This window comes from Bison bison, unplaced genomic scaffold (genome assembly GCF_000754665.1).
Source record: "Bison bison bison isolate TAMUID 2011002044 unplaced genomic scaffold, Bison_UMD1.0 scf7180017864383, whole genome shotgun sequence".
Classification (NCBI taxonomy): domain Eukaryota; kingdom Metazoa; phylum Chordata; class Mammalia; order Artiodactyla; family Bovidae; genus Bison; species Bison bison.
In genome coordinates this window covers 1,287,077-1,302,036 of record NW_011494955.1, presented here as the reverse complement: position 1 = coordinate 1,302,036, position 14,960 = coordinate 1,287,077, and the positions used below count along the sequence as shown (strand labels likewise).

Below are 14,960 nucleotides of genomic sequence, written 5' to 3'. Positions count from 1 at the left end.
TACGGACTGTAGCCCGCCAGGCTCCTCTGTCCATGGGATTCTCCAGGCAAGAATACTGGAGTGGGTTGCCACTTCCTCCTCCAGGGGATCTTCCTGACCCAGAGATGGAACCCACGTCTCTTATGTCTGCTGCACTGGCAGGCAGGTTCTACCACTAGCGACGTGTAAGAAGCAAAACAATCAAGAAAGCAACAAACAAACAACAACAAAAAAACCCGCTCACTTGAAACAAAAGACAACATCTTAACATTTGGGAGACGGGACAATAGTTTTGGAAGGACCTCCACAGGCGGCTTTTGGGTCCTACTTGTATCTCATTTCTTGATTTGAGCATTGAACGGCTATTAATAACAGCTGGTTTTTCAACTGCACGTAAGTCAGAAGCATTTATTTTCTCCCAAGCAGGTCATATTTCAAAATTAGAAAAACCTAGGTTTTGGTTAAGAAATGAAAACATACACAGGATACTTGAAAGAGAACACAGGTAAGTACAAAAATACCGCAGAATGAGAAGAGTTGGCTGAGAGCTCGGAGGGCGCAGCGTTTACCTGAAGCGGATCTGTCAGCACGGCCGTCTCAGCTGAGCCTGAGGGCGAAGGTGGGGCCTGGGCCCGCGGCGCCTCTGTCCCAAGTCAGAGTCAGGCCGGATGGCGCCGCGCAGAGCCTCAGACCCCCCTGAGAGCAGCGGGCACAGCGCCTTCCTGCCTTCCTTCACCTCAGGCCGGCCAAATTCTGAAGTTCCACACACGAAATGAGGCTGGAGTTTAAAAATGTCGCCCGCGGTACCGGCCGGAAGACCCGCCCAGACGCCTTCTTACAGAACGGAAGTGGCTCAGCCCCGGGTTTTCATTGGCCCAGTGACCCACACGGGCTGCGCTTTGTTTTCAGGGAAATGTAGTTAACTCCGCTGTCTGCCACGGCTCGGTTCGGTGCTCCAGACTGCCAGGAAAGTTCCGCCTGACCCTGGTGGGTGGCTGGGAAGCAATTTTCCAAGGCTCCGAGTTACTGGCGGGGTTCACGCTTCTTAAAGGGGACGCACCCAGATATCCGTGAAACCACTCTTCTCAAAGACAGAAAAAGGAGGTGTCAGCACGCGTAGGGAGTCGTGCCACACAGGGCATCAAGCATTCTAAAATTTTAAGAACTTGAAATTGAGAATGTGGTACAGGTAGAGGACTTAGTGACGTCAACATTTTGGAAAAATTATGAGGTCATACATACTTAGAGGTCAAAGACATTTATGATAGACACCTACAAGTAATATTTTGCATTATGATTGCAATGAATATACCTGAAAACAAACACATTTTGAAGGACTTAGACTCAAAGCGGCAGGCTGATGAATATTCCCCGAAGACAACTGGGTCATCTTTGGAACTCATGTTACCTTATATGGTCAGAGACTTTGCCAACTCGATTAGGGATTTGGAGAGGAGATTACCCCAAAAGTATGTTTGTCCGGAGATGGACTCCAAGGTCTCCTCATAAAAGACAGGTAGAGGAAGGCGATTTGATGACTGAAATGCTGCACTGCTGGTCTTGGAAGGAAGTGGTCTTCAGCCGTCAAACACAAGGAATGCAGCTCTAGACTTTGGAAAAGGCAAGGACAATTCATTCCTAGAGCCTCCAGAGAGACCAAGCCCCTAGTCACACTTTGACTTTATCCCTGTGAAAGTGATTTAGACTTCTGACGTCCAGAAGAGTAAAATAATTCATAATGTTTCGTCTGAAACCATCAACTTTGTGGTTATTCATTATAGTAGCCATAGAAAATGAATATGGTTTAGTGACTTGAGCTTAATTACAGATTGCTCCTGCTATCCCAATGAACAGCTTTCCTAGGAAATGTTTCATAAACTAAGATGTCATAAAGCAGAAATATTCCCTTCTTTCTCAAAATTCTGATACACCACTTCGGTTTTCCCAATGAACAGCCATTAATATGGTGTTATGGCTTTTTTCATAAAAGTGATTAAAATACTTCGGAAGTTTCTTTGGATTTCATAAAAACATGTACTAATGTGTCTTTTATAAAACACAAGTGATGTAATCTGAACTTTGGAAAGCAGGAGATTCCTGTATTTGATTAAATTATGAAAATTATGAAAAAGTGTCAAAGTCTGGAAATACACTTTGAATTATTTAAAAGTTAAATAAGGCAGGGTGGGGCTAAATGTCCTATGTAAAAATGAGTAAATATTTTTATGTATGTCAAGTATGTTAATTATTAGGAGTATAAAGTGGCGAATAATGTTCTGAGAACCTAGCCAAGTCATTCAGTGAAGAAAACTGAAGTTCCAACACACTTATTGTCTTCTCAGATTATCTGGCAAATGAAAAAAAAAAGTCCAGCATCATGAATTAGTAGGGAAATGCAATCAGATAATAGTCTCCATACTTTTAAAACAGGTAATATTTAAAATACTAACCGTACCAACCACTACTGGTGAAGAATAACGGGGAATTGAACACTGTCAATGGGAATGCAAATGGGTAGTCATTCATTTTAGAACATGAAACCAAGTGTCCATATAAAGGATTTTATTTACTTGTTTGCTTACTTGTGGCAGGCAAACTGGAAACAAACCACAAAACCCCATCCTTTAACAGATGAATGGATAAACAGTTAAACGATGGTCTACCCAAGTAATATATTTATCAGAAAAAAATTATTCACATTGGCAACTTGGATGATTCTTAAAGTAACTATGCATGTAGAAAGAAAATGACAAATAAAAAAGTAAACATTAAAGACTCCAATGATATTAAAGTTCTGGAAAACACTGAGTTACTGAATTGGAGATGTACCCATAGGCCATCTCCACACTAGGGGTGTGCACACAGATGGCATTCAACTTACAGTTGAGGAGTCCTTTACAGAACCAGTTCAGTAAGACGTATTAACTAAGGAGATAGCTCATTTGTTTCTCTTCTCATCTCATTTGAAGGCCTTTCTCTAGTATGAGCATACTGGTGACAAACGAGGTTAGACCTTTGGCTCAAAGCTTTGTCACATTCAGCGCACACATAGGGGCTCTACAGGTAGTGATGGATGTTTGTTATGATGATGGTTCCATGCGTGGTTGAAACTTAGCAAGTTGGACAATTTAGAGATGTTCTATTCAGTGCAGACCAACTATACATAAGCTCAATTAAATCTGTATAAAAATCGACTTCACATAAAAATCAGTATCTTTTTGGAAAAGGAGAACTCTGGTGCTGGGAGCCGGCATATTGCATATTGAGTGCATATTGCATATTGAGTGCAGCACTTTCCACAGCATCATCTTTCAGGATCTGGAAGAGCTCAACTGGAATTCTATCACTGCCGGGAGCCAGCGTGAGGAACTCTGCCCATGGCAAAGGTCATGAGGAAGGAGGCTCGGCATACGCAAAGGCGGGATCGACCCTCAGGAGTCCCCCTGGGAATTCTCGAGCATCTACCCCCAAAACCAGAATCTGCCTACTTTCTGCTTTGTGCTCTCACCTACACCTCTGATTTCACAGGGGGGCTGTTCCCCACTACCTGTCTCTGAAAAAAGAGTTAGCTAACAGCTCCAGTTAATAATTCCTGGGTGTGACAGTGTTTCAACCTACAAACTCCTTTGGAAATCCTCTAGCCTGCCTGAATAGGCTTTTCTGGCCACATGTGATTGTTCAGAGCCTCCCAACTGTGAGAGGCAGGAGATGTTCTAAACTATCTAAACACAGATTCCTTTGAGTAGTTAAAAGATTGATTAGAAATTGTATTGGTGAAGGGATTTTCACTTGTTGGGCCAATGTTTGCTGCTAAGTTTCCATATCCCTTACCTGCTGTGTCCCTGGCAGTGTATTGATTAATATAATTGGTGTAAATAGTAGCGTTAATGTTTGTAACCTTGGACCCTTGAGTTAATTCTTTTTCTTGTTACAGCCCACCACACCTTTGCCCTATAGGAATGCAACTTTAATGCTTTTGGAGGGTGGCTCCTGACCAATCACCTTTAGAGAAAAATAAGTTTTCTGAAGAAAGGGTCTTAAAATGTTAACAGGCCTCCAGGCCAGAAGATGATGCAAATCACCTAAACTTTTGCATATGATAAGTTTGCAGGAAGAAAGCCTGGCTTACTGCATGACTCTACCCCTTTGCCCATTATCCTCTATGCATAACTTAAGGTATAAAAACTACTTTGGAAAATAAAGTGCGGGCCTTGTTCACCGAAACTTGGTCTCCCCATGTCGCTCTCTCTCTCAAATTCTGGCTGAGTCTCCATCTGGAGCGCGGGACCCGCCATGCTTGCTAATTATGCCTGGGCTTGTAAGATCCGACCGGGGAGGCCTCAGTGTCTCCTCTCCTTCGGGAGAATGGAAGGACGCCTGCGGCCTACGTAAGTGGTGCAAACTTCTTGTCTTGAAGTTTTATTGGTCTCCCGTATAAACCAAGCTACTCAGCCTCTTTTCTCCACTGAATTTTCCTACTGAGCTATCCTCATTCTATTACTCTTTATATCTTTAATTAACGTTTAATTAAGCAGTTGTTTCCTGACCCTTGCCTACGCCGTCTCTCCTTCGAATACCCTGAATCAGCCGGGGCTCGACCCCGGCACTCTGGCAATCACACCTCAAATCCATTATCTTTCTTGGTTTCATGGGAAGGATTCTGTCAGAGTAGCAATGAAGACTGGTGAGCAATCAAAGTTATCCAGGAACTCTGTCTGGGTCCTAAAAATCACATGCCTGGACTACAGGATTTCTGCTGTTATTCCCCACTGTCTTCATTGTGCGGTAATGGCCTTAGATAAACAATTTGCAGATGCTATATGATGCCAAAACCCGTTCTGTTACATCTGAGAATTTTTGCAAACTATCATAAACAGCCATGGGAACATTTGTGGATGCAGCTTTAGAAAAGGTGTGCCCCTTCTTGTTTGCCAGTCTCTCAGTTCCTATTAACTCTATGCCTGTTTCTGTAACAAGTATGATTCCCACCCAGTGCCTGTAACTTAACACTCAGCAACACCAGCCCCAAGTTGTGGACATTGTGGCATGTGGCTCTGCTATGGCTGGGCCTAGGGACCTTCTTCGCTTAAACAATACTGGGGGCATGATGTGACATGCCATGTGAAAAGACAACTTACGCAGCTCCAAAACAAAACAAAACAAAACAAAACAAAACACTGGTGCTGCTCACAACTATCCTCATCTCAGGGTGACCTGAAGACCTACCCAAAATTCTGACATCTGGTCACATTAGTCCCACAGAACCCTGCAGTCTACCCCAGGAGACCTTGGACAACAGTGTAAATTAGATCAAACTAGACTGAATACTGTTCTCTGCCATCATCATTCCCAATGAAGTACACAAAGTTTGGAACACCCACAAAACTTGTTCCTCTTCATCCTGATAGTCCAATGTGGTTCTTAACAGCAGTCTCAAAGTGAAGAAAACCAAAGACGCATGTTGTGTTAAGCAATAGTCTTTATTTTTACACAAAGTAGTGCAAAATGAGGCAGTTCCCCAAAGGGTGACTTGGAGCTAGAAAAATCCATCCTGAGCATAAAATGATCCAATACCACCAAATAATGTAAACCTCTATGAGCTTCCAGCAGAACCAGACTGGCAAAGCTGCTTAGGCTGTGTCCTATGCAGTTGACAGGACCTAAGAGCGTGACACCACCCAAGTCCTCAGGCCACTTATGCTTCCCTCTAGGGTACAGGAGAGCACAAAGGTCTACCTACACTGATCTCACTGTATGAGGATCTGCCACTTGGTAGAGGTGAGAAAGTCACAATGACATGAGGTCTGTCAAGGGCCCTGGGAGGTCACAGCCTAGCTCCTCAAAGTTTCCTAGGAACTGGGTACCCACAGACCATCTCCACATTAGGGCCGTGCACACAGGTGACATTCAACTTACAGTTGAGAAGTCCCTCACAGAGCCAGTTCAGCAAGATGTATTAACTAAGGCAACAGCTCATTCTCTTCTCTCCTCATCTCATTTGAAGGCCTTTCTCCAGTATGAGTGTTCTGATGACAAACAAGGTTAGACCTTCCGCTCAAAGCTTTTTTACATTCACTACACTGCTCTATGGGCTGTTAGGTTCTGGCGCTGAGTTAGAGCACACATTTGACAAAAAATATTCCCCCACTTGCTGTGCTGGTGCTGCACTTCTGTGGTGTGAACTTTTTGGTGTTAATTAAGTTGGGTGCTTTGGCTAAAGACTTCTCCACATTTAGTGCACTTGTGTGGTTTTTCTCTGGTGTGAACTCAGATGCATAATGAGAGTAGAGCTTTGGCTAAAACATTTCCTACATTCACTGCACTCGTAATACGTCTTTGCTCAAGTATGAATTTTGTAGTGCACTTTAAGGTGGGAGCTTCGCTTAAAGAACTTTCCACATTCACTACACTTGTAAGGCCTTTCTCCAGTGTGAACTCTTCTATGTTTACTGAGGCTGGATATGAACCTAAAGACTTTTCCACATTCACTGCATTCATAAGGCTTCTCTCCAGTGTGAACTCTCTGGTGCTGAACAAGTTTGCTTTTAGGGGTGAAGCTTTTCCCACATTCACTACAATCATATGGCTTGGCTCCAGTGTGAGTTCTCTGGTGTACAACAAGTTGGGAGCTTCGGCTAAATAGCTTTCCACACTCCCTACCTTCATAAGGCCTTTCTCCTGTATGAATTCTTCTATATAACAAAGCTGGAATTGCATCTAAAGACTTTCCCACATTCACTGCACTTGTAAGGCCTTTCTCCAGTGTGGATTCCCTGGTGCTTAAAAAGTATGGGTTTACAGGTAAAGGTTTTCCCACATTCGCAGCACTCGTAAGTCCTCTCACTAGTATGGACATGGACTCTCTGAGGCTGAGTAAGTCTGTATTTGCAACAGAAGGATTTCCCACATTCACTGCACTTGTAAGGCCTTTCTCCAGTGAATTCACTGGTGCCATACAAGTACATGTTTATCACTAAAAGCTTTCCCACGTTCACTGCACCCATAGGGCCTTTCTCTAGTGTGGACATTCCAGTGCCAAACAAATATATATTCATAGCTGAAGGCTTTCCTACATTCAGCATATTCATAAGGCCTCTCTCCAGTGTGGACTCTCTGGTGCTGAGCAAGCTTGGACTTTTGGGAGGTTTTCCCACATTCGTGGCATTTACGCTGCCTTTGTCCATTATGAGAAAGTTCCAAAAACTCAGTGCCCTTTTGCAATTTAATCTAGCACGGTGCTGCATGCTTGGGGCTGGTGCACTGGGACGACCCAGGGGGAGGGTATGGGGAGGGAGGAGGGAGGAGGGTTCGGGATGGGGAACACAGGTATACCTGTGGCAGATTCATTTCGATGTTTGGCAAAACTGATGCAATGTTGTGAAGTTTAAAAATAAAATAAAATAAAAGATGAAAAAAAAAACAATCTACTGCTGGAAATAGCGAGAGATACCCGGGAAATCCTTCCTAGCCTCACAGCACATAAAAGCCTTCCCCAGGGCATGGACTGTGCATGTCTTCATAAAGGCCTTACCCACGCCTCTTCTAAAGAGTTTATCTCCACTGTTCTGCTGAAATTTCAAACCTGCTCCACACAGGGTCTGGCCGGGGTTTATTCCCATGTCCTCAGCTACACACACACCACCTTCTACATTCAGGCTACACATGTCCCAGGGAGAGGCTGGGTGGAGAGGTCTATCTCTGAGGTATTTCTCTGTGGCACTTCTACAGAAACATGCTGCTCTGAAGTTCTCTGCTTGACCTTTATTCCATGCCAACAACCTGAAACTAGAGATATGAGGAGGAATTTCACATAGATTTTGGTAGAATGGGCAGCCCCATCACACATATGTGTCTGACACAGAAGGAATAAAACCATGGGACTATTTTGAGGACAAGGGAGCTCAGGCAGGTTAGAAAACCAGTGCTGTGCAATAATGGACGTCTCCACAGGACAGTCTGGCAGCAACAGCCAAGTGGACCCCACAGATAGTCCCACATTGGTTCCAATAATTCCTGGTCAGTCAGGCTCCAGGAAATGGAGTTGGATCAAGGCAGAACCTGGAGCACAGAGATGCAGGGGTCAACTGAGTCAAACTGGCAGTGAGTGGCTGAGAATCCAGTGAATTTATCCCAAGTCTTTTGATTTAGACAATCTTCACTGAGAAAACTTCAGAGCCACTGGTATTGGGACTACCTGTGAAAGGAGGTGGGACACACACTCACTCAGCCTTAGTACCTGCAAAACAGAGGACAGGGAAGCAGTACCAGACAGGCAACCACGGTCCAGCTATGAAGAGAACAGATTTGAGCTTGGAAAAAAGGGGAAAGTCAGATACCTGCCCAGGATGCTGGGACAAGGGTGAGGGCCTTACCCAAGGATGCAACCAGTACAAAGGTCTCCAGCATGATATCATGGTACAGGCATCTCTAGGCCTCATCAAGGAGCCTCCATTCCTCCTGGGAAAAGTACACAGCCATGTCCTCAAAGGTCACAGGGCCCTGTGATGATGGGAAGAGATGTGTGCATAAGCAGCTTCTCTCCCCAGGACCCCATAATCAACCAACCCCAGCCCACCCTAACTCTGGCATCATCATCCTCCCATTTCCTAACATAGAGGGCAGTGGTACCCAAAACACTTCATCCTTCCTTGCACACTAGGTACAATCCTCAGTGACTCAGGCAGGTGGATAGACAGAGGCTATCTGTGTGGTGGGCCTGGCATGCAGGGCCCCTTCCCTTTCTTGTAAAACAACAGCCACAGTTCCCAGGATCATGTCTCCCAGACACACAGAAACTTAGGCCCACCTTTCTCTCAGACTCCTAGTACCTCAGGAAGTTAGTTCACACACCTTCCCCACAAGCATATCACTCAGTGGACTATACATCTGACCCTGATCACCGCCACCTGGTTCACAAAAGTGGCATGTCTCCGGCTTCCCCTCATCTCCTGAACATTCAGAAAGTGCCTGACAAATACAACACAACCCCACTGTTCACCCACTTTCCACCGGCAGCTCCCTAGCCCTGTTCTGAAGGATTCCCCACTAAACCTTGTTCTTGACTTTATCCTCAGTCACAACATTCAGATCTAAATATCCCTGGTCAGTTTCCACTTCCATACTGCACATTATGTCTCTTCAAAAGTTACAATCTTTGTTCACATAATAGTCATTAAAAATCCACACCCAGCCGGCAGATCGTGGGTAAACTCACCTGACATTCTATCATAAATTCCCCAAATTCCACCACAAAAACCTAGTGAGTACACAGGAGGGTCAATAAGCACCAGCCTGACTTTGGCATCACTTCGTCTCCTTTTTCGCTTTTCCTGTGCATCAATTTCATAAGCACTATCTCATAAATACCTGGACCACATGCTGGACTTTCCCTCCCCCATCTTCCTGCTGATGACCTTTGTAAAAGCCCCCCACCTTCCCTTGTCCCCTAATGGCATCTTGAAGACTCCCCAGCACTCTAGATCTGCAAGTTCAGCCATCCACTGGTCTCCTATACTCAGGAGTCACTGGAACATCTGAGACTCAACACAAGACCCAATTCCTAACAGTCTCACAGAAAGGGATTCTGCTTGCTGACTTCCCCATCTCAGCTGATAACACTACCACCCTTCCAGATGTAAAGGGAAAAAAACCTTTGGAGTCATCTGTGACTCACTCCACATTATAAAATCTAGTCTACTGTTAAAACTTTAAAAACAAATTCAGGAGCCAAATATTTCTCCTACTTCCATATCTATCACTCTGGTCTAGGCACAACTACTGCTCATCAGGATGATTACAATAGCCTCCTTGCTATCTGCCTGTCTTCCTCTTCCCCAGTCTATTGTGTCCTCTGCAGCCAGGGGCAGCCTCTTTAAACCTAAGTCACATTACTTTTCCCCTCTGTACCAAAAATTCCACATCTGCCATCATTCTCAGAACAGAAACTCACCTTCTCAGGCTAGCAGTTTAGGCCCGACTCTGGCCCTCTTGCTCTCTGTTCTTACCAGACATTAACGAAGACCCACACGTCCTAAAGCACTCCCGCCCCATCACAGGCTCAAGCATTTGCACGGATTACCCCTGTACCTAGGACAACTTTCCACATCTCAGTCCACTGGCTGCCAAAAAGGGAATCCCTCCATATAACCTCTGGCCTGGACTTGGAAATCTGGACTTAGGGTTTCTCTAGGATCTCCAGACACCAGGTCCAAGAAGAGTAGCAGCGTAACACTTCCAGAACACCTGCCACTCATCAGTGAAGAGTCCATAAAAGGTTCTGCTGAATGTGAAACCTGTGAGAAGAGCAGGGCCATGTAACTTTAATTTCCATCAGCAACATAGTCAAAAAAGAATATCCATGAATAAAACATTTTATATTTAAGGCAAAGAGAAATACTTAAGGATAAAACAAAGCATGTAAAAGATGACAAAATATTATGGAGTTCTTCCATAAAGTAATATGGATGTCTAGAGAAAAGGCTTTCCAGAAGTGGAAGATACAAGTGAAAAGTCTATCAGTCATGTGCAGTGTGTTTGAGTACCATGTATGAGGATAGTGTGACTGAAGTTCAATGAGACAAAACGAAAGCAATCATGTTGGTGAGGAAATGGTTGTGGCAGGTCATATTATATTATTATACCCGAGGCTACAAATATCAAAATTAAGTCTTCCTGTATGTCCAGGTCTGACACCTCCATTTGATTTTCTTGCTTCTCCCTTGTCAATAATACATTTTCCTCTTCTTCTCACTTGTAGCTGGCCACAACAAGTGACCAGGAGTTCTTATACTTCCCTTTCAAAGTTTACTTTGGTTATGTTGCTGCTGCTGCTGCTGCTAAGTCGCTTCAGTCGTGTCCGACTCTGTGAGACCCCATAGACGGCGGCCCACCAGGCTCCCCCGTCCCTGAGATTCTCCAGGCAAGAACACTGGAGTGGGTTGCCATTTCCTTCTCCAATGCATGAAAGTGAAAAGTGAAAGTGAAGTTGCTCAGTTGTGTACAACTCTTAGCAGCCCCATGGACTGCAGCCCACCAGGCTCCTGTGTCCATGGGATTTTCCAGGCAGGAGTACTGGAGTGGGGTGCCATTGGTTATGAGAGGTAGTTAGAATAGGAAAAAGGAGTCCAGAATGGTAGTGGCTAAAAGACAAAGAAGGGAAAAGCCTGTGAAAATAGAACAAAGGAAGGTCTGAGGACAGGAGTGAGAACCTCAGGCAAAGCAAACAGCCCTCCTGGCTAGCCCAATTTACATAGGGCAGGCTCAGGGGGAGGAGAAAAAACATATAAAAAAGGAGCCAAAATTGAACAGCTGGCTTCTATTCTCTCCATGTTTTTTGGGTCAGCCTGCTCTCACGCCTTGAGGATTATTTTTCTTTGCTTGCCAAATAAAATTGATCTGTAACCCCAACCTGTAACACTGATCCATCCATTGCTTCAAATTTTTGCTGTGGCAAGACAGAACCGAGGAAACTACACATTCCCCCAACAGTTATGTTAAAAATTCTTGGATATAAAATTTCAGCTTACATAATTCATATATTAAACTCTGATTTGGAGTTATTATTACATTATACAACAGAATGGAAGAACATGTATTTTTGATTTATATTCTTTGATAAATCCATACGGGTTTTTTTCCACCAATGATCAGAGAGATCATTTGTAAATCTTCTTGGATTCTAAAACATCTTGATATGGATTCAAAGCCTTATAACTTATTACCCTTAAAATGATTCACTTTGTCCCCCTTATAACAAATATTTTAACAAGATATCTTCCTCATTTTCTCTTCTGATACCACCCGAGTAAAGACTTAAAGTGAAAGTGAAAAGTGAAGTCGCTCAGTCGTGTCTGACTCTTTGCGACCCCATGGACTGTAGCCTACCAGGCTCCTCTGTCCATGGCATTTTCCAGGCAATAGTACTGGAGTAGATTTAAATAACTTATAAATAATAAATATTGGAAGAGTACAATGACTGAAAAAGCAAAAACTCTTTACATGGGTGTGTAACGTAAAACTGTAAATGTACCTAGTGCATAATAAGTGTGTAGCAAAATTAACTACAGGTGGATTAAGTGTAATCAAGCCATTCAAAGAACTAAGTTAAAATTAGTGACAAGGAATTAAAAAAAATTAGTAACAAGGAATCAAACAAGACTAAAAAGTGGAAACATTCATTTAGATGAAATAACAATTTTAACATATACGCTACACAAATGTGTGCTGGGTATATCCCAGACGACATGGCAGGTATATCTACAGTAGCAATGTTTATAAATACCAAAAGAAAACAAAAACAAAAGAAGCTTCAACAGCTAAATTTATAAGGACACTGTCCTCATATGTTCATACTATAGAATACTGCACAAAAAAGGAAAATAAATGAATAGCTATGAAAACATGGATAAACTCATGCCAAATTGTGCAGATGAAGAAAACACATTATATTTATGTGATTCCACTCAGAAAAGAGTTTTAAAACAACGGAGTGACGGTAAGCCATAGTCCTTGAGTAATTTCCACATAGCTGGCAAATTTATCAAGAAAAGCAAGGAAATGCTTCCATGAAAGAAAATTTTAACTTTTGGGGGACGGGATAATTGTTTTAGAACACCCACATTTACGCAGCTTCCGGGATCCTGTTTATACTGCATTTCTTTTTTGTTTTTTAAATTGGCTGCATCAAGTCTTAACTGCCACACTAGGGATCTTCACTTCATCATTCAGGATCTTTTCCATGTGGCTCAGGAACTCTTGAGTTACCTCATGTGGGCTCAGTAGCTGTGGCTCATGGGCTTAGTTGCTCTGAGGCATGTGGGATCTTAGCTCCCTGTGTGTATGTGTGCTAAGTTGCTTCAGTCGTGTGGGCTCTTTGTAACCCCACAGACAGTAGCCTGCCAGGCTCCTCTGTCCATGGGATTCTCAAGGTAAGAATACTGGAGTGGGTTGCCATGCCCTTCTCCAGGGGATCTTCCAGACCCAGGAATCAAACCTGGACCTTCCACATTGCAGATTCTTTACCACCTGAGCCACCAGGGAAGCCTCCTAATTTCCTGACAAGGAATCAAACCCTCCTCCCCTGCATTGCAAGGCGGACAATTTACCACTGGACCACCAGGAGAGTCCCTATATTGAATTTCTTGGCTTGAGAAGAGAATGAATATTAATTTTAGAGCTGCTTATTCAACTTTACCAGGAGGTTCTCTGCAATTTTTTCTACACACCTCATATTTCTATATGTGGTAAACCAACCATTTGGGGAAAAAATAAATAGAAATATATGACACTTGTAAGAAAACACTGTTAAGGACGAAGGTCCCACAGAATGGTAAGACTTGGCTGAGGGACTTCCCTGGTGGTCCTGTAACTAGGACTCTGTGCTCCCAATGTAGGGGTCCCTGGTTGGATTCCAGGTCAGGATCCCAGTCACATGCCTCAACCTGCATGCCGCAAAGACCTGGCGCATCCAAATATATGAATAAAAAGAAAATATTTTTTAAAAAATGAAGAGTTGAAAGTGAAGTCACTCAGTCGTGTCCGACTCTTTGCCACCCCATGGACTGTAGACTGCCAGGCTCCTCCGTCCATGGGATTTTCCAGGCACTTCCTTCTCCCAGGGATCTTCCAGACCTAGCAATTGAACCTGGGTCTCTGGCACTGCAGGCCAACTCTACCGTCCGAGCCACTAGGGGGCTGCCTCAATGGCTCAGCAGTAGAATTGGAGTCCACATGCAGGAGGCATGGGTTCCATCCCTGATCCGGGAAGATCCCACATGCTGCAGATCCCTCTGTGTCACAAATAATTAGCCTGTGCTCTAGAGCCGGGGAGCCACAACTACTGAGCCCAAGCCCTAGAGTCCCGGCTCCGCAATGAGAAGCCCGAGCACCACAACAGACAGTAGACCCCACTCTCCGCCCTTAGAGAAAGGCCAGCGCAGCAATAGCAAAATAAAAGTATTAAAAAAAAATACAAAAAACAAAACGCTGGCCGAGGGGTCCAGAGGTCAAAGCATTTACCTCAATCGTACTCATCCACGCAGCCGTTCCAGCCGAGTCGGTAGGCGAAGGAGGGGCCCGGGCACGGCGGCTCCTGTTCCAGCACGGAGACAGATTCTGGCCGAATGGAGCCCACGCCGAGCCTCAGATCCGCCTCAGGACAGCTGTACCAGCGCCTACCCAGCTCGCTATACCTCAAGGCGGCACAGGGTTCCCAAGATCCCCACCAGGGAACCGATTTCACCAAATGTGTACTGAGTTCACAGGAAGTCGCTTGCGGTTGACGCCGGAAGGACCGCCAGGCGCGGTCCTCTAGAACCAAACTGCCTCTCTTCTGATCCTTCATTGGTTCTGTGCTGTAGGAGGCGGCGCACTGCCTTCCGGGTAATGTAGTTTGCGGAGTTCCAGGCCCTGGCAAGGGGCCCCTCTAGGACTTGGGCTCAGTAGTTGTGGCTCCCCAGCTCTAGAGCACAGGCTATTTATCTGCCCAACTCTGGCAAAGTTCAGCCTCAGAGGATTGCCGGAAGGGGTGTCCCTAGGCTCTGAGTACTGGGGCGGGGTTTCACGCGTCTGAAAGGCGATGAATCACGAGAGGTACAGAGACAATATTTCACATGTTCCCCAAACCTACCAAACCAAATAGGCACAAGATACCAGGCTGTATCGTGGGGACGACAGAGGATGAGATGGTTGGATGGCATCACCGACTCAATGGACGAGTTTGAGCAAGCTCTGGAAGATGTTGAAGGACAGGGAAGCCTGGCATGCTGCAGTCCATGGGGTTACAGAGTTGGACACGACTGATTGACTGAACAAACAACAACTAGGCTGTCGCTCACACACACAGGGCATCCATCCACAGTGCGGGTCTAATAAGTGGTGTCCTCAGTTCAGTTCAGTTCAGTAGCTCAGTCGTGTCTGACTCTTTGCGACCCCATGAATTGCAGCACGCCAGGCCTCCCTGTCCATCACCAACTCTCAGAGTT

At 44.7% G+C, this 14,960-nt stretch overlaps 1 protein-coding gene and 1 pseudogene across 5 annotated transcripts in view; both read right to left on the bottom strand.

The window, feature by feature from the left end:
* The window catches only part of ZNF547 (zinc finger protein 547), a 40,403-nt gene extending 26,170 nt beyond the window's left edge, over window positions 1-14,233 (bottom strand). For 3 of the 4 annotated variants that reach the window (XM_010857689.1, XM_010857690.1, XM_010857694.1), the window contains exon 1: window positions 549-787. Coding sequence is in view for 1 of the 4 variants with exons in the window: in XM_010857693.1 (XP_010855995.1) it covers window positions 8,352-8,385 (34 nt within the window). In the remaining 3 variants the exon portion in view is untranslated. Of the gene's footprint in view, window positions 1-548; window positions 788-8,351; window positions 8,479-13,995 lie in introns of those variants that run through there. The other variant, XM_010857693.1, reaches the window with a different exon arrangement.
* Window positions 5,441-7,598, bottom strand: LOC105001635 (annotated as a pseudogene). The gene is made up of 2 exons (XR_826892.1): window positions 7,515-7,598; window positions 5,441-7,206 (listed from the first exon to the last, which is right to left on the bottom strand). The product of XR_826892.1 is annotated as a zinc finger protein 501-like (transcript).
* Window positions 14,234-14,960: the final 727 nt, after the last annotated feature.